Source organism: Podarcis raffonei, chromosome 3 (assembly GCF_027172205.1).
Source record: "Podarcis raffonei isolate rPodRaf1 chromosome 3, rPodRaf1.pri, whole genome shotgun sequence".
In the NCBI taxonomy this organism is placed as follows: domain Eukaryota; kingdom Metazoa; phylum Chordata; class Lepidosauria; order Squamata; family Lacertidae; genus Podarcis; species Podarcis raffonei.
In genome coordinates this window covers 68,020,938-68,042,600 of record NC_070604.1, presented here as the reverse complement: position 1 = coordinate 68,042,600, position 21,663 = coordinate 68,020,938, and the positions used below count along the sequence as shown (strand labels likewise).

Below are 21,663 nucleotides of genomic sequence, written 5' to 3'. Positions count from 1 at the left end.
GTGCCCTGGCCCTCGCTTCCCCTGAGCAAACGTCGTCACTTGGAAACATTGGCCTTATAATGAACATTGGGGTGGGGGGCATGTTAGCCTGTGCTAACTTGGAAATAAATCCCACGGAAAGCAGCTGGCCTTACTTCAAAGGAAACGGGAAAAGAGGGATGAGGAGAAATATTTGGTAATTAAAACTGCCAACCACCGCTTCAGCGTCTGCTGCTGCTGCTTGGAGGATCTTCCTTTGAATTTGAAGAGCATCTCGCCCCGCTGGCAGCAGACTCTGGCTTTTCCCACAGTACCTCTGCGTTGTGCCTTTTCTGGGGCATTGTGGGAAATGAAATTTGAAATGGTGGCCACCCACCACTGGTTACAAGGGGCCCAGGACAACACTTGGCACCAATTATTAGTAGGAAGAAAGGCTGCAGCATGATCAATAGGATACCCAGAGTTTTGAAGAAGCCCTTTGGCAAGGAGCGGAAATGGTTCTTTCTTAATAAAAGCTCACAAAAGCATCTGCCCATGTTTCTACAGCTTTTATTGGTGCCTCAGTGCCAGTGGTCCCAAGTCAGGGGTGCATCTTGTCATCCCAAACCACAGTGTCCTACTGCTACATGGATACTATGTTCATTTTTCTACTCTGGGAGAACCTGTGCTACTCCTAGCCTATGAACCAGAGTGATGATATAACACTACACTAGGTCTTCAGGACCCCAGGGATTGCTAATACAGTATCTGGTGTCTGAACAAATGAACAACAAATCACAGCTCTCACTTCACTTATTGACTAAAAATACTGAGGGCCAGAAGCAACCTACTAAGCTGGCTCATTTCACAGCAATTGCTTAGAAGGATACCTGTATATTTTGCTTCATATTTCATCCCCCTCTTCCTGGAGGGCTAAAGATTTACCCTTTCCCCCCAAATAAAAGCTCACAAATCCAGGCCCTCTGCCCAGGGTGCCAATGAAGGCCTTCACAGGCACCATGGCACCCACAGGCTTTAGCTGGTTGACCCCCGTAATACATTATACTAGAACACACGCTTTGTTTTGGATCTGTATCTTATATTAATATATTCACCAATGCTGGCCCTTCCCAGCTGATTCAGTGAATGATAAAAGCCAAGCAAAGGAGGCAGTGGCAAAAGTTGCAAAGGGGTGAATCGCCTTGGTACACTGCACAGTGTGAAACATTTAATTAACAAAACAGACTACATTTTCTTTTTCAATTTTGCTGCAAATAGTATTTATTTCCCCCCATGGCAGCTATTACTTACATATTTTCAGGTTTGGCATGCTTTAAACTCAGCTTTTAAGCATAACAAAATGAGAAAAAGCTTTACTGAAGAATATTCTACATGTACATACATTTTTTACATCTTCCTTTAAAAAAGACTCCTTACATGAAAAAAGTGCAATGTAGAGGTTGTCTCTAACCAGTAGAATAAAATGCTAACAAATGATTTGCAGAAATTAGGAAATACGCAGTGTGAATCCATCCAGAATGACTTCATTGTGAACCCTGTCCAGTAGAATCATGCTGACACTATCAACAAATAGTACAGAAATACATTAAAACCAGAGTATTTTACAAACAATGTTACATGGTTAAAAATTATAAACCTTTCAAATGTTCTTTACAAAAAGTTGCAAAAGAGAGGTATGACTCTTCAAAAGAAAAGAGAAATCCACCTTTAAACTAAAAAAAATGTGATGAGTGCTATGACCTATCTAATTTGCAGCACATGTCATATTGACTCTTCTGCTGCATCCTTAATTCTCTGGCTCTATTGTTCCAGTTTTAGTAATGGCTGCCATTTCCCTACTGTGCCCTCACATTACACTTTTGTGCTACCCACTGCCATGAATGAAGTAATGTGCTCAGGAGAGTTCAGACGGTAAAATGGACCCACTAACCTACAATGTGGGTGGTGGTCTTGAAGAAGACCCTCAAATGAACTCGCCTTTTGTGTACCAAGAAACAGCTGCTTTTGATTCCATTCACATTTGTATTGTCCTGAGGCTGCAGAAAATTTATATATTTCATTTGCTCTGCTCATTTGAGAAGGCTGTGCAACAAAGTGAATTTAACCTTCTGTGTTACAATATGAAGGAATATATAGTAGTGTCTTCAGGAAAAAAAGATGCATGGTATTTCCAACTGTTCATTTACCAAGTTCAAACCAGGTTAACAATGGCATTCTTTTGCTATTTTGGCTACATAAGTTTTGCATGAGGAACTGTAGTATTTATAAAATCTAGATCTGCTCTTTTGTTGGGAGTACTTTTCTTTCTAACTGGTATTTTTGGAAAAATGGCAACTGAAGATGTTAGACAGCGTAAGTCAAGCTCCCTACAAAGCATGAACTAGATACAAGGTTGGCAGCTCATTTGAGAATTGAAAACCAGTATTGCCCTTGTTTTTATGGAAACGTTTTCCAGGGCTCAACTACTTGTGAATTCAGCTGTTTGCTTTTCTGCCAGCAAAGCAAAAAGTACCCCAAACATATTATTGCTTGTTCCTAACAAAGCTATGTGTTCTATTGAGCATATATCTCATTATTTTATCAGATTAACAAAATTCCTCTGTCGTTACAAAGGAACCTAAATGTGCCTATTGTTAATGCACTCAAATTAATTTCTTTTACTATTATTTACATTATTTTACATTTTTATTAAATAAAAATTGAAGTTTGCTAATTTAATATATACTTGCATTAGTCATAATCTATTTTACTAGACATAGCTTGAATTGCAGTCAGCTCTTCTATGTAACTGGGACAGCCTGGTATAAGAAATTTTGAGATCGTGGTAAACCAGAAATAAAATCCCAACATTCTTGAAGTAGTATTTCAAAAATTAAAAAGCATTTGTTGCATGAAGTTCAGATAAATTCAGAAACCACAAAGCTTTCAATATCTATTTTTGTAGAATGGAATATACACTCATCACTTGTGGGATTTTGTCAAAAAATGCCTGTAAAAGCAACTTGTTGACATTCTAAAATGTATGAGGGCTACTGTGCCTTGTGCTAGAGCAAAGTGGAGTGCTTTTAAGTGGAAAAGAGAGAACTCCCATCCTTGGCAAAATGCATTTCAATTTCATTTATATCACTGTTATATGTCCTTCATCTGAAAACTGGTTAAACATTGTGTGTTTGTACACCGTATTTTTTTTCAAGTAAAAACACTACTGCTTCCAAGTTAAAGCTATGCAAAAAATAAGACGACAGAATACACAGCAGCATAAACAGTAAGAGTCAACTCTGTTCAGGTATTTGGTACCTGCTCGTACTAAATCTGTGAAGGGATTATTGAGAATGTACAGACATGGGTGCCTTTCATGTTCTCCCAGCCCATGTGTGATAAGCATCAGTCTAGAAGGTTGGGCTATGTGAGCATGGATGTGCAAGTGAACAGCTCCTGCCCCAGGAACAGCTATCAATCAGCTCTGTGGAGGGAGCCATACCTGCATACAGATGGACCTATTCAGATGGATGCCAAGACATGGCCAGCATGTGTGTCGGTATTTAGATGGCAATAACGGCTTGTGCTATCTCAGTGTTCCTTCGTATGTTTGGCATTTATGGGTACTAAACATCTGATTAGGGCTGCTTACTACTTTCATGTGATAAAAGGGAGACAAAAAGGAATGTAGTGTATTGAAATAAAAGGATACCAACTTAAACAAATGGGGGAGGGGGATTCCTTTAAGCTAAATGGGCCTGAACTATCTCTAGTTGTTCTCAGTAATGTATAGGTTTGAATTACTAGTGTCAGGAAATTGTTTCCAAAACAGGGAGTTCCAGCTCCCCTGCAGGCTTGAATTGGAGAAAGGTGCTTTGCTGCTTGATCCCACAGATTCCATTTTGGTCTGTACAACAAGTGCACATTTTATTTATCAAACCTACTTGGAAAAGTGGGCTGCGGAAACGTAAGGAGGGAATCTTAAAGCTATTGGAGTTATGTGACAATACAACAATAAGCTTCAGTCCAATCACAGTATTTCATACCTCACTTGATGAAAATATATGTGCAGTCCTTTAAGCAAGTAAACCTGAGAGTACTCTTTCTTTATCTTTCAATGATATTTCACTGCACATTTCACATAATATGCCAGTCCGCCCCCCCTGCTTTTCAGCATTAATGCCATTCCTAGAACAAAATCAGAATTCTGGCCTACATGACTGGCTCTCATAAAATCATTTCCATGATTTCAGCATAGGGGACACTGTTAAGAATGGATGCAAGGAAAAGCTAGCCAGAAATCTGCCTGCAACGTAAAGCCAGTCAATAACTTGACAGTGCAAAACTAGTCACTTTAAATTTCTCACTACATAACAGTTAAAATATACACACTACAATGTACACTACCAGTACAGGCAGCCCTATTATAACTTTGTTAGCATTAAGGCATAATGTTAGGAATAAAAAAAGAAATCAAGCAAAGCTGCTTGAGCTAAGACACTGAAATTTTTCCCTTAAGGACTGGACAATGTTCTGCTGATTAGGAGATGGTACCCTCCATAGGTAATCATTCAATTTATCTGAATCACTACATGTGGCCAGGAAAGAGTCTGGTGCCTTAGCAGGAGCCAGGGGCGTATTTTTGTCACTACAGGTTTCTGAAGCAGCGCAATGTACATTTATGTTTGGATCCGAGAGTTTTGTTTGGTTGTAGAAACTCTCTAAATCAGAGCCCTCATCTTCAGATTTTATTTCAACATAGTCGTCGTCATCCCCTTCTCCATCATCAGTGTCTTTGAAGTTAGAAAAATAGTTCTGGGTAGCAATTTGTGCATTTGAGAGCAAGTTTCTGTTTACTCTAAGAATTTTTTGAGAATCCTGCAGAATCATTTCGGAGCAATTCTCGAGGCTCTGCTTTGCTCCATCACATGCTGCAAGTCCTGGGGTGGTGCCTGGCACAGATTCTTTATAGTGTTCAGAGAGAAAGTTCCTGTCTGAATGCAGCTGCTTCTTGTCCGTTTCATGTGGATAATTTATTGAATCCCCAGACTTGCTGGCCACAATAGAGGAAGATGATTGTGACCTGCTATACATCTGTGACTTTGCATTGTTTTCCCGTCTTCCTAAAGAGTTAAAAACCTGACTGTGGTGCAAGTTCTCTTTGTTAGGCTGACTTATAATTGCGCTCCACCTTTGTGCAGGAATGTGCGGGCGAAGAGGAGTCTGAAGGGAAGGCACTGAGCAGGCCGCCGGCAACTGTCTCTGCTTTGCACTCATTTCTGAAGGGGAGCTTCTGGCCTTCAGGTGTGGGACTCCCGACCAGGGAGAGAAATCTGAGAGTTCCACATTACTGTATGTTGAGTGCAACCAGTCCTCTGCTCTGAAGCATTCCGCAGCTAACTGAGATGTTGACACTGGTGAGGAATACCTTATGTTTGATGGGTCTTGAGAACTGGTCTTTTGGGGTGAGGTTTCCCGAAAAACAATCTGATCGTAGAGCTGGGAATATTCAGCAATTCTGGCACCTAAAGAAAAGTGTGACAGAGGACACAATGGTCAAAACAAAGTTGCATCCATATTATAAAAAGGCTGTAACATGGGAGTTAAATTTATAGCATAGTAAGGACGCATCTTTTTAATAAGTCCTGTTCATTCTAATAGGTCCTACTGACAAGTAAGCATGCATAGGATTGTAGCCTTAGCTATATTTCCCATTTAGAGCCTTATTTGGATGTTATTACTACTATACATGGCGTTTCGAATCCCCCGCGATGGGGTGAGCTCCCATTGCTCGGTCCCTGCTCCTGCTAACCTAGCAATTCGAAAGCACAGTGCAAGTAGATAAGTAGGTACCACTCTAGCGGGAAGGTAAACGGCATTTCTGTGCACTGCTCTGGTTCGCCAGAAGCGGCTTAGTCATGCTGGCCACATGACCCGGAAGTTGTACGCCAGCTCCCTCGGCCAGTAAAGCGAAATGAGTGCTGCAACACCAGAGTCGTCCACGAGTGGACCTAATGGTCGGGGTCCCCTTTACCTTTACCCTTTACTACTATACAATCAAGATCACGGAGAGTGTGGGGTTGTATGTGCTGGCTGCCGCCATGCCCACACTTACACTGTCCACAAACTAGGGGTTTCTCTGTAAAGGGGGACATGCATGGGCTGCTAAGCTACATGTGTACACCTCCTCCAAAGGTACAGACATTCAAAGTATTCAATGTGAGAATGGTTTTAAAACAACAACATTGTCAGCATACCAATGGCAGGGCCTCCTTGTTTCTTCTCTTCCAAAATGGCTGCTAAGTCCTTGTGCCTTGATTTATGTTGCCGGCTCAGAAGTTGCTCTTGCTCTGGGCTTTTTACTTTCAAAAGCTGGTTTGCCTTCTTAATTTTTTGGCTGTACTGTCTTGCCATTGTGAAGACCCGGTTCTTTGTTTTATCCACAGCATCCAGTTCATTGTCAGTACTTTCTGCATTTGCACTGCACAGAATACTACTGGCAGTTTCATAAAGACTATCGACAAAAGCTCTCTCATTGGAGAGGGAAGATCTGTTGAGACTCATCAAGGAATTTGCTCTGCATGGTGTTTCCTTACATAGCGATGCTTCCTCCTCGAATCTGAGGTTGGCTTCACTCAACCTGGCAACTTTGTTGGGCAAATCTTTTGGGAAAACAGGTGTTTCCGGCAGTGAGAGAGGGGGGAGTGAATATCCCACATCTTTATTTAACTCACAAGTAGTTCTAGTAGGAGTGTTGTTGTCTATGTCATCTTTGCAGACAGGAAAAGCTGCAAGGACGTGGTCTCTCGTCTTTTCCTCATTCTTCTTGATGTAATTCTCCAAGTCATTCCAGATTTCATCCACTTCCTCAGATAACTTGTCCGCAGCAGATTTGTGAGAGTGTGAATCAGAGTTTGATGAGCTATCCACTAAGCTCAAATAATCATGATCTAATGGAACACAATGATAGGGATTTTCATCTTCACTGAAATGGAGGCTTTCTTCAGAAACAAATTGCCGCAGGTGGTCACAGCATGCAAAATCTGTTTCCAGACCCAGAAAACTCCTCTTTTTGGAACACTTAAGGCGATCACATTTGAAATTTGTCAGTGATTGCTCTGGGAGGACTATGGTATCATAGATATTTTCCTCACTGATCCTTAGATCATGAGAGCTTACAGGTGGAGTTCCTCTCCTGGGAGTAGTTTCATTTCTGCTGGTAGAAACAGAGGTCCTGCTTTGAGGTGCCTGTCTTTTATTGAAAGCAATGTCTTGGTCTTGAGCCTCATAGAGCGAGTCTCTAGCTGACCCTTGTGGAGCACGGTCAGACGCTTCCCTACGAGTGAGACCCATTAGTTTCAAATCTTCAAAACTTATATTGTCATAGACATGATCTATGTCATCAATAGTCAGTTCTTCTGAAGATTCCAGGTACACCTGCAGATTGTCCATGTCACTCCTGGAACTTTTTATTTCATTCCAAGTAGCATTCTGACCAAGGTCATTTTTTCTGTATCTTGAACCAGACGGAGAAGTTTTACTTTCCCCAGCACTGCTGGCCCGCCTCACAATTCTGTGAGAGTTAGAGTTAGAAATGTCCCTTTGATGAGCTAGCCCTACGTGCCAGCTGCAAGGGCGGCCTGAAGGCTCTCTCTCTTCACAGTCAATGGAAACCAAGTTGGATGTAGATTCTGATGGTACAAACATCTGATAATCATCTTCGTCCTCTGTGTTCTCTTGCGGGGGGCGTCTGCTTGGGAACAGGGCTTGCCGAATCTGGTGGTCTGTCCAGATGTTTCTCACCGCATCTGTTCTGCCCAAAATATTCGCCATAAATGAGCTGTTTTGTGGTGCAAACTGCCGAGATGGATGACCACCTCCACCGCAGGAAAATGAAAGCTTTGCGTTGACCTGGGAAGGTGCTTCATTTGCAGGCTCCTTTGCATTCTATGAAGTTTTGAAACAGAGCACACTATTAGTCTATGATCTAACTAACATGCAGAATCGTAAGTTGAGAGTCTCATTTCCTTGAGGGAAACTGGCTGGGTGCTACATTTTGGTGCTGGACAGAACCAAGACAAAAAGTGGGTGCGGACACCTCTTTTCCTTCTCTTTCTGTCTTTAATCCTCCCCCCTTCATCATCCATTCATCTCTCACACAAACCCCATGCACAAACACATACTCCATTCATCAACCATCCATTCTGCCTCTCATGTACCCTAGCCATTCACAAGCATTTGTCTGCAGGCCCCTCCAGATGGTTTAGAACACCCAAGAGCCTCTGGGTTCTGTAGGCTACAATCTTGAACAGACACACAAATGAGTAAGTCCCTTTGAACACAGTCAGTGGGATTTACTCTCAGGAAACCAGGGATAGCGGTGCACTGCATTATTTTCCTGGCTTTTTAAAAGCAAAATTTGAATGCTCCTCTCCTTAAAACCTCCTTTGAAATGCCTGCAAAAGAAGATATTTTATTTCATACCACTGAATACATTAAGTTGACAAATTATACAACCACTTTTCCATAAAGACTGTACCTGAATTTCACATTTACTGAGATTAACACTTCTTCGTTTCTCAAAATTTTCAGCAACTTGACTGTTTAACCTTTTGCGGCCTCCCTTTGGTTTCTGCTGGGAATTTTGTTGTGTGGTCTGCAGAAAACAGAAGGGTTACAGTATGACACATAATCCTCCACACAGAAAGGCCTTCACTCAAAGCCAAGTCTCAGAAATGTCAAATGTTCAACAAGATACTGCATTATTACAGTGGAAAGGACTCTCTGGTGGGGCCTCCTAAGCTGACAAGAGGTCAGCAAAAGGCAGTGCGCTAACACAAAATGTTTTTGACAAAGGACATATATTTTGCTTGTTGCAGGGTAGATGGTGGGCTCCAGGAAGAGTATTCTGGAAGACATTGCTTTCTGATTGATATGGTAGCTGTGATGCCATCACCCTGAAAGCATGAGGCTTCTACGTTTCACGAAGTTTTGGGTGGTGGCATTTTCCTCTCAAATAAATGTACAACTGCTAGGAACATATGCAAGTCTTGTTACAAGCTCAGAAAGGCTGCCTGAGCACAGACAGGGGAAAAAAGAATGGCCCTTGGCATCTAGAAATTTCCACAAAAAATGTAACGGATTATTGCTATTTTTCAAAATAATATTATTATTTTAAAATAATCGTGTAAAATATTTTGTACAAATATACACAAGTGGTGTATATTGTGTATAAATATACATATGCAATATTTTTTTTCAGTATGAGGAAGGCAGTGCAAAGGGAAGATGATGTCCCCTTTTCTCTCCCAGCATGAAAATTAATATACTCTCTCTCTCTCTTTCAGTGTATGCATTTCTAAATGTGTTTATCTAAACAAGTGATTTAAAAATGCTTTTTAAATAACAACAACAACAACAGAAAACTGTATCACAAAATTTGGGGAAATGAAAATCCAAATAATAATTACCGGTACATTCCGATTCACACACTTCCAATCTGGGAAGTGTGGATCAGGTAGGTTCGCATTGGAATTAACAGAAATAAATCCTTCAAGCACCAGTAATTCTCATCCTTTATGTACCCATATCTGACACACACCCTACTATTCATCTTTCCATTTCACAAAGAAAGTTGGCTACCTGTTCAGTCTCTTCCTCATCGTCAGCATCAGTCTGATCCATAACACCAGTGAGGGCGTTATCCTCTTGGTCGCTACTATAGGCCACTTCATTGGATTCCAGTCCTTTGTGATTCAGTGAAAACTTTTTCCTAGGACTGAGGAGGGCTTCAGCCTGAGATAGCAGGGTTCCTTCAATACTGATCCGCTTGAAAGGAAAATATATATTTATATGAAGCACCGGGTGCCATCCTTCTCATTTTAAAACTATAGCTAGATCAGCAGCTATTCTGATGTGGGTGTGTAGCACATTCACATATATATATATACATACACATATGCATCTACATAAAAATGCAAATATATGCATATATAAATGTGCACATACAAGCCACACATCATGTATTTGGTCTCTTTAAATAATCTCTCACATAGCTTTTATTTCTCAGTAGTAGACACACACCACCTTCTGTATGTGACTTAATATCAGAACACAGAGCAGTAAAAGGGAAGTGAAATGACCACGAGTTTAGTGCAGAAGTGGGGATATTGCTGCCTTCCAGAAGTTGTTGGGCTCCTGTTCCCATCAGCCACAGCCAATGGTCAAGAATGCTGGGAGCTGTAGTCCAGCAACATCTGGAGAACCATAGGTGGCCAATTTCTGGCTTAGAGGGAATCAAGAGAGTATGTGGTAGGCAGCACTACTTAGTCTCTTTGGTCTCTTTCCCCACCCTTTGTTATGTTCCAAAACTGCCCTACCATGACACCCAAAGGGCAGCAGAGCTGAGATACCATTGAGGGGGGCAAAACGGGAGACAGTCATGTTTGACGCATGGCACCTAATTGATCAAGTGATTGCATAGCTCTATTCATTTCAGTCCCCTTCATGGATCACTGCCTTGCCGTGGCGAAGGGGCTTGAATAACTCAGAGAAGCTATGAACTATGCCGAGCACTATGAACAGGTCATAGTGGAGAGTTTTGACCAAACGTGATCCACCTGGAGGAGGAACCGGCAAGACACTCCAGTATCCCTGCCAAGAAAACTCCATGGACAAAGACAACAGGCATATAAAAGTTATGACGCTGGAAGATGAGCTCCTCAGGTCGGAAGGCGTCCAACTGCTACTGGGGAAGAGCGGAGGACAAGTAGATCCAGAGCTGATGAAGCGGCTGGGCCAAAGCCGAAAGGACGCTCAGATGCGGATATGCATGGAAGCGAAAGGAAAGTCCAATGCTGTAAAGAAAAATATTGCATAGGAACCTGGAATGTAAGAACCATGAATCTGGGTAAGTTGGATGTGGTCAAAAATGAGATGGCAAGAATAAATATTGACATCCTGGGAATCAGTGAACTGAAATGGACGGGAATGGGCAAATTCAGTTCGGATGACTATCATATCTACTACTGTGGGCAAGAAACCCGTAAAAGAAATGGAGTGGCCCTCATAGTCAACAAAAGAATGGCGAAAGCTGTACTGGGATGCAATCTCAAAAATGATAGAATGATCTCGATACGAATCCAAGGCAGACCTTTTAACATCACAGTAATCCAAGTTTATGCACCAACTACTGGTGCTGAAGAAACTGAAATTGACCAATTCTATGAAGACTTACAAGACCTTATAGAAGTGACACCAAAGAAGGATGTTCTTCTCATTATAGGGGATTGGAATGCTAAAGTAGGGAATAAAGAGATAAAAGGAACAACTGGCAAGTTTGGTCTTGGAGATCAAAACGAAGCAGGGCAAAGGCTAATAGAGTTCTGTCAAGAGAACAAGCTGGTCATCACAAACACGCTTTTCCAACAACACAAGAGACGACTCTACACATGGACATCACCAGATGGGCAACATCGAAATCAGATTGATTATATTCTCTGCAGCCAAAGATGGAGAAGCTCTATACAGTCAGCAAAAACAAGACCTGGAGCTGACTGTGGCTCAGATCATCAGCTTCTTATAGCAAAATTCAAGCTTAAACTGAAGAAAGTAGGAAAAACCACTGGGCCGGTAAGATACAATCTAAACCAAATCCCTTATGAATACGCAGTGGAAGTGAGGAACAGGTTTAAGGATTTAGATTTGCTGGACAGAGTGCCTGAAGAACTATGGGTGGAGGCTCGCAACATTATACAGGAGGCAGCAACTAAAACCATCCCAATGAAAAAGAAATGCAAGAAAGCAAAGTGGCTGTCCAACGAGGCCTTACAAATAGCGGGGGAGAGAAGGCAAGCAAAATGCGAGGGAGATAGTGAAAGATACAGGAAATTGAATGCAGATTTCCAAAGAATAGCAAGGAGAGACGAGAAGGCCTTCTTAAACGAGCAATGCAAAGAAATAGAGGAAAACAACAGAATGGGAAGAACCAGAGATCTGCTCAAGAAAATTGGAAATGTGAAAGGAACATTTCGTACAAAGATTACCATAATAAAGGACAAAAGTGGTAAGGACCTAACAGAAGCAGAAGACATCAAGAAGAGGTGGCAAGAATACACAGAGGAATTATACCAGAAAGATATGGATGTCTCGTATACCCCAGGTAGTGTGATTGCTGACCTTGAGCCAGACATCCTGGAGAGTGAAGTCAAATGGGGCTTAGAAAGCACTGCAAATAACAAGGCCAGTGGAAGTGATGGTATTCCAGCTGAACTATTTAAAATTTTAAAAGATGATGCTGTTAAGGTGCTACACTCAATATGCCAGCAAGTTTGGAAAACTCAGCAGTGGCCAGAGGATTGGAGAAGATCAGTCTACATCCCAATCCCAAAGAAGGGCAGTGCCAAAGAATGCTCCAACTACCGCACAATTGCACTCATTTCACACGCTAGCAAGGTTATGCTTAAAATTCTACAAGGAAGGCTCAAGCAGTATGTGGACCGAGAACTCCCAGAAGTGCAAGCTGGATTTAGAAGAGGCAGAGGAACCAGAGACCAAATTGCAAACATGCGCTGGATTATGGAGAAAGCTAGAGAGTTCCAGAAAGACATCTACTTCTGCTTCATTGACTATGCAAAAGCCTTTGACTGTGTCGGCCACAGCAAACTATGGCAAGTTCTTAAAGAAATGGGAGTGCCTGATCACCTCATCTGTCTCCTGAGAAATCTCTATGTGGGACAAGAAGCTACAGTTAGAACTGGATATGGAACAACTGATTGGTTCAAAATTGGGAAAGGAGTACGACAAGGCTGTATAATGTCTCCCTGCTTATTTAACTTATATGCAGAATTCATCATGCGAAAGGCTGGGCTGGATGAATCCGAAGCCGGAATTAAGATTGCCGGAAGAAATATCAACAACCTCAGATATGCAGATGACACAACCTTGATGGCAGAAAGTGAGGAGGAATTAAAGAACCTTTTATTGAGGGTGAAAGAGGAGAGCGCAAAATATGGTCTGAAGCTCAACATCAAAAAACCGAAGATCATGGCCACTGGTCCCATCACCTCCTGGCAAATAGAAGGGGAAGAAATGGAGGCAGTGAGAGATTTTACTTTCTTGGGCTCCATGATCACTGCAGATGGTGACAGCAGTCACGAAATTAAAAGACGCCTGCTTCTTGGGAGAAAAGCAATGACAAACCTAGACAGCATCTTAAAAAGTAGAGACATCACCTTGCCAACAAAGGTCCGTATAGTTAAAGCTATGGTTTTCCCAGTAGTGATGTATGGAAGTGAGAGCTGGACCATAAAGAAGGCTGATCGCCAAAGAATTGATGCTTTTGAATTATGGTGCTGGAGGAGACTCTTGAGAGTCCCATGGACTGCAAGAAGATCAAACGTATCCATTCTTAAGGAAATCAGCCCTGAGTGCTCACTGGAAGGACAGATCGTGAAGCTGAGGCTCCAATACTTTGGCCACCTCATGAGAAGAGAAGACTCCCTGGAAAAGACCCTGATGTTGGGAAAGATGCAGGGCACAAGGAGAAGGGGACGACAGAGGATGAGATGGTTGGATGGTGTTCTTGAAGCTACCAGCATGAGTTTGATCAAACTGCGGGAGGCAGTGGAGGACAGAAGTGCCTGGCGTGCTCTGGTCCATGGGGTCACAAAGAGTCGGACACGACTAAACGACTAAACAACAACAACAACAATTCATTTCAGTGGTGACTGCACAGGAGATCTTCCAGGTGGATTGTTTGCATGTTATGTCTTGGAAAGGTGGGGGAATATTCAGATTTCCTGGCTCAGGTATAAAATGCTGTATGCCAACCCTGAGCTTATTGTTTGCACAACTGGAGGTAAAGAAGGGTAAGACCATGACAGCCACTAGGTGGCAGGCATGGATAACAATCGTAAGTGGAAAAAGGAAAACAAACTGTTCTGAAGTTATAAGAAGTATTCAGTACTTCAAATCTAACTTTTTAAAAAATCACTTTCAAGCTACTGGGGGTGGGGAGAATGATATGGCTTACCTTTTTCGTGTCTGGGTCCATTTCTGAAATTATTAGTGGGAAACAAAAAACAAAACAATCCTAAGTATCAGTAAAAAAATTATGTTCCACATTTGTGGAAAAGAAGTTTAAGTCTAAAACACCTGTTGACTTTAAAATGGAAATTATAAACCAAAGTACTGCGTTTAACATGGGCCCCATCAATAGATAAGGCAAGCATGCTTGAACATTTTTGTAATAAATTTCTCCCATGTGAAAAACTCGCCCTGCATTCAAAACTGAAAGGTTTGCCTGCTGGTTTTTGAAGGTTGCTATTTTTGTGTGTCAGATATTTAACAAATCTGACATTTCTTCCCTGACAAGAGTTTGAACATGACTCCTTCCCAGGACAACAGGGTTTGTTTGTTTTATTTACATAGACTTAATCGAACACTTAAAGGTGCCATATGATTTGTAATACTTAATGCATAATATCACATACAGGACACATTGTAACTCACCACTTGGCTTTATGATTTTATGGGCTCTGGACGAAGGTTCTGCGGGAAGAACACATGTGCTTTTGTTTAAAATGTTTATGCTGTCTCCTGATTTAAAATATAATATAAAAAAGTATCCTAAATAAACCCAACTACAACCAACAGCAGCCAAAAGAGAAACAGTAACACCCCAGAAAAACTTAGTGGACTGCCCTGGACTTCGGTTTTACACCAAATTATATGTGTTAAGTCAGTGCCAGGCAAAGAAGTTCTCAAAACAGGGCTTACACCAGGGGTGGAGAACATGTGGCCTCCAGATGTTGTTGAACTTCAACTCCCATCAGCTCCAGCCAGCATGGCCAATGGTCAGGAATGATGGGTGTTGTAGTTTGCTAACATCTGGAGGACCGCAGTTTCCCTACCTCTTCCATAGGGCTTGGTGCTGCTCTTGAAAAGGTACAGCACAACTCACCACATTTCTGATGGTGGGGGACCAGGAAGTACAATGACCTTTTTGGATGACTTGACTGTAAAAGAATGTTCCTATAGGAAACCACAACAAAATATTTTATTACCTGACTTCCTTCTCACCCTCTGTGGGGCGATTCCTTCTTTAGAATTACTCGATGCTTTCATTTCTCCTTCTGGGCTATAATGGAATCCTGGGTGATCTATAAAGAAATTAGAGAAACAATATGTGAGTATGACTTCATACATCAGGTGAGCTTTTGGAGAAGACTTTAAGATTGCAGCATTACATTTCTCAAGGCTTCGTCACAAACAAAACCTAGAATAGGACAATGTAGGGAGAAGCAGGCTTGGTTTTAAAGGCTGGAGCAGGCATAGGCAAACTTGGCTCTCCAGATGTTTTGGGACTACAACTCCCATCACCCCTGGCTAACAGGACCAGTGGTCAGGGATGATGGGAATTGCAGTCCAAAAACACCTGGAGGGCCGAGATTGCCTATGCCGGGGCTGGAGCCACCTATGAACAATTTGAGAATGCCCCCTCATTGTTCCCAAGGATACTTTTCAGTTTTATTTCATATTAGTGAAGGGCTTTGAGAGAGATGCTTGGGAAATGTCTTGGGTAGCAACATACAAGCTATGTAAATGTCTTTCACTCCACACACAATTTTGGAGACGACATTCTGCATGCATAATAGCAGTCCCTTGGAAGGGCGATATTAAAAATGAATTGAAAAGACAGCATAGTTCATCATTAATTATTGAATGTGCTCTTATTAAGAATCTCAAAACACAAGGTGATGTACGAGCTGGCAAAACTTTCATAAGCAGAAAACTTTGATCCTGTTTGTGGTTGCCAATCTTTTATTTAAGGGAAATAGAGAGTCACACTGAACAACACTGTTGCCAAAACCAGTTGTTGTTTAGTCATCTCAGTCGTGATCGACTCTCCGTGACCTCATGAACCAGAGCATGCCTTGGAAACTCTCACTTCCTTCTCAAAGCTTCTCCTTTTTTATGTCCATGGGGTTCTCTTGGCAAAATACTGGAGTGGTTTCCCAGTTCCTTCTCCAGGTGGATCACATTTAGTCTAAACTCTTGGCTATGACCTGTCTGTCTTGGGTGCCCTGCACGGCATAACTCATAGCTTCTCTGAGTTATTCAAGCCCCTTCGTCATGACAAGGCAGTGATCCATGTTAGAGATTTGAGTTTAGACACTGTGACACATGGAAGTTTGAGTTTGTGGCTAGTGTATCTACCTTACTGAAACAAATTGTACAAGAGGGAAAGTATCGAAAAGTCTCACCCACGTTCTTATTCAAAAGCTCTGAGCCAGAACCAGAAAACATTGTGACAGCTAAGATTAATGCATCCAGTTGTCTATTACGTATTTTCCCGAGTTTTTTAATTAACAAAAATTAAAATGCAAGTGAATAGTTATATGCAAATATACTTACAGATAGCATCCATTTCAAGAATTGCTTGCTTGGCCTGAAAAAATAAAAACAAATATTGTGCATAAACTATATAAACTTGCTTAACACCTCAGGTCAGCAATAGTCCCCCAGACTCTGGGTCCTTGGCTGGTGCACCACCACACCAAACCTTCTAAAACCTGAAAGGCAAAATTGGTTTCAAAACTGCCCTGATTCAAGTGAACTTGGTGGAATGCAATTCATGTGCTGTTATCATGATGTGGCTACCCAGATGCATCTATCACAGAAGACAAAAATACACATATTTTATTTTTAACATATCCACACTCTTAAAAAGGCACCAAGCAAAAAAGTTCCTTTTCTAACCAGGCCTTTGGTTGATTTACTAGACATCCTATGCCTTTTTAACAACAACAACAACAACAACAACAACAACAACAACAACAATAATAAAATGTGTGGGGGTGTTATTGGGTTGTTGTTTCTATTTTGATTATATATTTTGTGGTTTTGTATTTTGATTTTGCTCTGTGAACTGCCCTTAGACCTCCGTATATAGGGCAGTATATAAATTCAATCAATCAATCAATAGAAATACAAACAAACAAATAAGGCAGTTGTTAATATTTTACCTTAGCTGGGATTTTGGCAGGGTGGTTTTCAAGAATTAATCTCTTCAAGTGAAGAATCCAAAGGCGCTTATCTTGCTGTGATTTGGCCTGTTACAAGTTGCAAGAATGCAATGAGTTATAGCTAGACATGAAGGAGTGACGGTAGGTAGCACCAGACAATAAATTTAGCATAGTCAAGGGTTGAGCGTGAAGGAGGCTCTGACTTCCAGTGGATGGGACAGGGGAGAGATGGGGAATCTGTTGCCATCCCCATCATCTCTAGCCATGCTGCCTGAGAGTTCAGCAACATCTGAGAGAGTCATGCCTTGGCTCCACTACATCCTTCTATGGCCATCAGAATAAAATGCTTTTAGTATATTTCTGAATATTATTCTATGTCTGGTAGCTGACAACAATTTATAAAACCAAATTTAATTATTTAACACAATTGGCAACTAACATGAAAATGGTGAGACAGCAAAGCTGAACACCACAGGCTGTAATAGTGCCTTGTGTGTCTGCATGCCCTAGTTCCTTGTCTTTCTCCCTCTATGAGGTTATCATGCTGCTCCTGTGCAGATTAGTGGTTTGGGCAGGATAAGAATTACTTCTGCATAACCAGTATAACATGCTGTGTGGTGCAGGGCAGGCTGGGTTGCTTGTTCCTGAAGAGATCTGCTAGAATGGGAAGCAGGCACTGTTTCTATATATATCTGTATCTATTCACCCACAAAACTCATCCCATTAGTCATTTTATTTTCCAAGTCACAGTAATGTTCATTGACCTCACTATACTTTTCTAATAATAATAATAATAATAATAATAATAATAATAATAATAAATTTTATTTATATTCCGCCCTCCCCAGCCGAAGCCAGGCTCAGGGCGGCTAACAACACTAAAATAGTGCAACAATATAAAAACATTATAAAAATTAATTAAAATCAGAATTGATGGCAACCATAAACTAAAGTTTTGTAAAGATTGCCAAAGGAGGGAGTCAGGCTGCGCCCTGACCAAAGGCCTGGTGGAACAGCTCTGTCTTGCAGGCCCTGCGGAAAGATGTCAAGTCCTGCAGGGCCCTTGTCTCTTGTGACAGAGCGTTCCACCAGGTTGGAGCCACAGCCGAAAAAGCCCTGCCTCTAGTTGAGGCCAGCCTAACGTCTCTGTGGCCTGGGACCTTCAGGATGTTTTTATTTGAAGACCGTAAGTTCCTCTGTGTGGCATACCAGGAGAGGCGGTCCCGTAGGTACGAGGGTCCTAGGCCGTATAGGGCTTTGAAGGTTAAAACCAGCACCTTAAACCTGATCCTGTACTCCACCGGGAGGCAGTGCAGCTGGTATAGCACCGGATGAATGTGATCTCGCAGCGAAGACCCCATAAGGAGTCTCGCTGCGGCATTCTGCACCCGCTGGAGTTTCTGGGTCAGTCTCAAGGGCAGCCCCACGTAGAGCGAGTTACAATAATCCAGTCTGGAGGTGACCGTCGCGTGCCAATTCTAAAATTGACCTGTGGTTTCCTCCTCCAAGAATTAACCAAGATCAGAATTGAGGCATACTGTTCAAAATTCAGTGAAATAAAGGGTTTCCAAAATATTATTATCAGTTTCAGGCACACATGCATTTTCCAAATCCCTACTTGTCTAATTCTCAAAGTGCAAAGATGAAACAGAAGCTGAGGGCCAAACTAGATGTGCACTTAAGTAGGTAGAATGCAGTTACATCTTTTGTTTTTTCCTTCATTAATTGCAGGGGATAGGGAGTCCAAATCATAACATGGAGCCAACTGGATGGAAGATTATAAATGCATTCCTCTCTCCCAACCTTAGGAAAAATTCCCCATTGGTGCAACATTTTTAAGTGCATGTCCAATTTGCCCCTTAGGGTATTAAAAGCAGTTCCCGTTCCCACTGCATGAGTGCATTAATTTGGGATTGTATTGCTCTCCAAAAGGAAGGGGGGCAATTGGATAGAATGAGCTCATAGGAAATAGGGCCTGGTTTTCCTGCACCAACCTGGAAGTGGAATACTATCTACGTGGTACAAACTTTAGTTACAATACACAGGATACAAATCAAGAAAATTATTTCCTTAATAACATGTTTCAGAATGCATTCAGTATGTTATGGCTTTTGAATACCTGAACAGTATGTTGCATCTTGGGATTTTTGTAATGGAAGACACTAAAGCTCAGAGGCTCCTTTGGTATGACTTCCACTAGCATGAGATTGCCACACTGCAACAGAGAGAAAGGCTTGTCAGAGGAAGATCTTGTGCACAGAATGGGTATTTATATTTTGGACATTTTGAAATAGACCATTTCCTCTCCTTTGCAGCCCTTGGGCTGCTTGTTCCCTTAGCCTCCTCCTGCAAGCACAAACAGACCTACCAAGATATGAGCTTTGTAGGTGAAAGTCTCTTCCCTCTTCTTCGTAATGAGCAGCAGCTTGTCAAAGAGGAACAGAGTGCGCTCATTTTTGGCTCTCTGGATGCGGAATGTTCCTTCCAAAACCAACTCGCCGTAACTAGCAAGATCCGGTCCCTTCCAGTTAGTGAGTAAGCTTTGTATCTCCTGAAAAAAGGGAGGAGGGTGGGATAATGAAGCAAGCACATCAAAAACACAACGTTGGGAAATATCACATGGCAAGTGCTGTGTAATGAAGCCACTATCATGTTCCTCTTCTCTAGTCAACAGTGTGAAAAAGCATTGCTTCTACCTCAGGGATGACTAACCAAGGGCCACATTCTCTGTTGACCTACCTTCCAAGGGCCACACCCTAGCAGTGGGCATGGCCAAAGTGGGCATAACCATTTCACATTTGCTCTCCCTCATACAAGCATACGCACCACCACACATACAGGAAGAGCTCAGGGCAGCAGAAATGGCAGCAGGACCACCACAGGAATTGTGATGCAAAACTGGTCCTTAGACCAGGAGGCAGGCCTCCATGTGGTTTCAGAACCCTAATGCAGTTTATGACCATTTGCATGGATGTGTGTGGATCAGGTCCCCAGGCAGAGAGTTTCCCTCTCCTGTTCTACATGAACAGAAATACTACAGCTGTCTCACGGTACGTTGCGGCATACAGGCATTTGTCATATGATAGGCAAACAGAAATCTGTTTCTAAATGTCAGAGTTGGCAGATGTGTATTTTATGACACACAGCCAATTTGCACTGCACTGTTGTTTGATTATCTTACATGGTCCCCTAGAGATGATGTATGAGAGAAGGTTGGCACAAGGAGAGAGTTCTTAGCAAGCCATAAGGTTGGACATTAAGAGGGATAGATGGGCCATTATATGGAAAAGAATGGGAAGAAGGGGAGGGTATTTTATAATGGTGCAAGATGTGAGAAACAACTTATGTGATCAAAGGGTCTTTGAAGTACACAAGAAGTGGAAAGTACTAGCTACTTTTCCAGGCAGCCTGCAATTGTATACTTCCTGTTAACCTACTGTAAGTTTGCATATGGTTGCTCTTTGAATTCACATTAGTCCTTGCAGTATCTTTAGTTACATTATCAATGCACGCTGTATGCCTGAAACTCACAAAGCTTAACCACAGCAACTTAAATTATATTCATTAGAGTCTCAGATATCATAGAAGCTCACCCAAATTAAGAGTTGCATTGCTTATGTGAATGTTAACCTACTGTAAGTTTGCATATGGTTGCTCTTTGAATTCACATTAGTCCTTGCAGTATCTTTAGTTACATTATCAATGCACGCTGTATGCCTGAAACTCACAAAGCTTAACCACAGCAACTTAAATTATATTCATTAGAGTCTCAGATATCATAGAAGCTCACCCAAATTAAGAGTTGCATTGCTTATGTGAATGGATTCACCCATAGGATTTCTTCAAATAAGCAGAAGTCCAATATGATGTCTGAACCAATCCACAACTTGGAAATATGCATTTGTGAGATGTTTTGGGCAGTCATAAGCCATGTGAACAAGTTTTTAAGACTACAAATGAATCACTGACTGCAAAGAAACTGGGTGGGTGTACAAGCAAAACTTCATCTTCTGACAGAGAAGGAAGATTTACATTTGGGTTCTGATCTCTCCAAAGAAAGCTTGTAAGCACAATTGTGTCTTTTGTACATTCCACAGACACAGATTTCAGAAGAACCTCTCAAGCACACTTTGAAGGGACTTTCACATGTGACAGATAACACATCTCCCAATATTAATTGGGAGTTCCCATGGTTGAGTGTGATGCTTTAAAATATAGGAAGATCAAATTCAACATATGTTAAAAGATGTTGTTATTGTTAGCATGCACAGGAAAGCAAAACCATAGCCATTTAGAATGCTGGTGCCCAATCTATATAAACCAAAAACCAAATAGAAAGATAAAAACTACTAACATGGAAAACTTGTCAACCCACCTGCAGCCTGACAGCATGTTCATGTTTCCTCTTCATGTCGTTAATATGCCACGCCACTCTCTGCATCGTATCTATGGCTTCTAAAACCACATCATAACCTTCAGTGTCCTTGTCAAGGTGGTTTTCTATCTCCTAGTAAATAAGCCAATGAAGAGGGAACTATTTACAACTCATAGAGGTCTGCAAAAATGTTTTGATGGTAAACTATGGTTAATAATCTGACACTTAGCCCCTCCCAACTGCAGCTCACTTCTTTTGTCTCTACAGCAGAGTTCCCTGGTCTATAAAATATGCAGCACAGAA

The 21,663-nt window shown here is 41.7% G+C and overlaps 1 protein-coding gene across 3 annotated transcripts in view; it reads right to left on the bottom strand.

Moving 5' to 3' along the window:
- Positions 1-2,517: 2,517 nt before the first annotated feature.
- Positions 2,518-21,663, bottom strand: part of PLEKHG1 (pleckstrin homology and RhoGEF domain containing G1) — a 104,939-nt gene continuing 85,793 nt past the window's right edge. For all 3 annotated transcript variants that reach the window (XM_053382166.1, XM_053382164.1, XM_053382165.1), the window contains 12 exons: positions 21,361-21,492; positions 19,354-19,536; positions 19,105-19,200; positions 16,986-17,072; positions 16,375-16,408; positions 15,024-15,119; positions 14,470-14,508; positions 13,991-14,013; positions 9,601-9,786; positions 8,498-8,614; positions 6,216-7,905; positions 2,518-5,483 (listed from right to left, as the gene is read on the bottom strand). In XM_053382166.1, the coding sequence (XP_053238141.1) occupies positions 4,432-5,483; positions 6,216-7,905; positions 8,498-8,614; positions 9,601-9,786; positions 13,991-14,013; positions 14,470-14,508; positions 15,024-15,119; positions 16,375-16,408; positions 16,986-17,072; positions 19,105-19,200; positions 19,354-19,536; positions 21,361-21,492 (3,735 nt within the window). In that variant the 3' untranslated portion in view covers positions 2,518-4,431. The remainder of the gene's footprint in view (positions 5,484-6,215; positions 7,906-8,497; positions 8,615-9,600; positions 9,787-13,990; positions 14,014-14,469; positions 14,509-15,023; positions 15,120-16,374; positions 16,409-16,985; positions 17,073-19,104; positions 19,201-19,353; positions 19,537-21,360; positions 21,493-21,663) is intronic.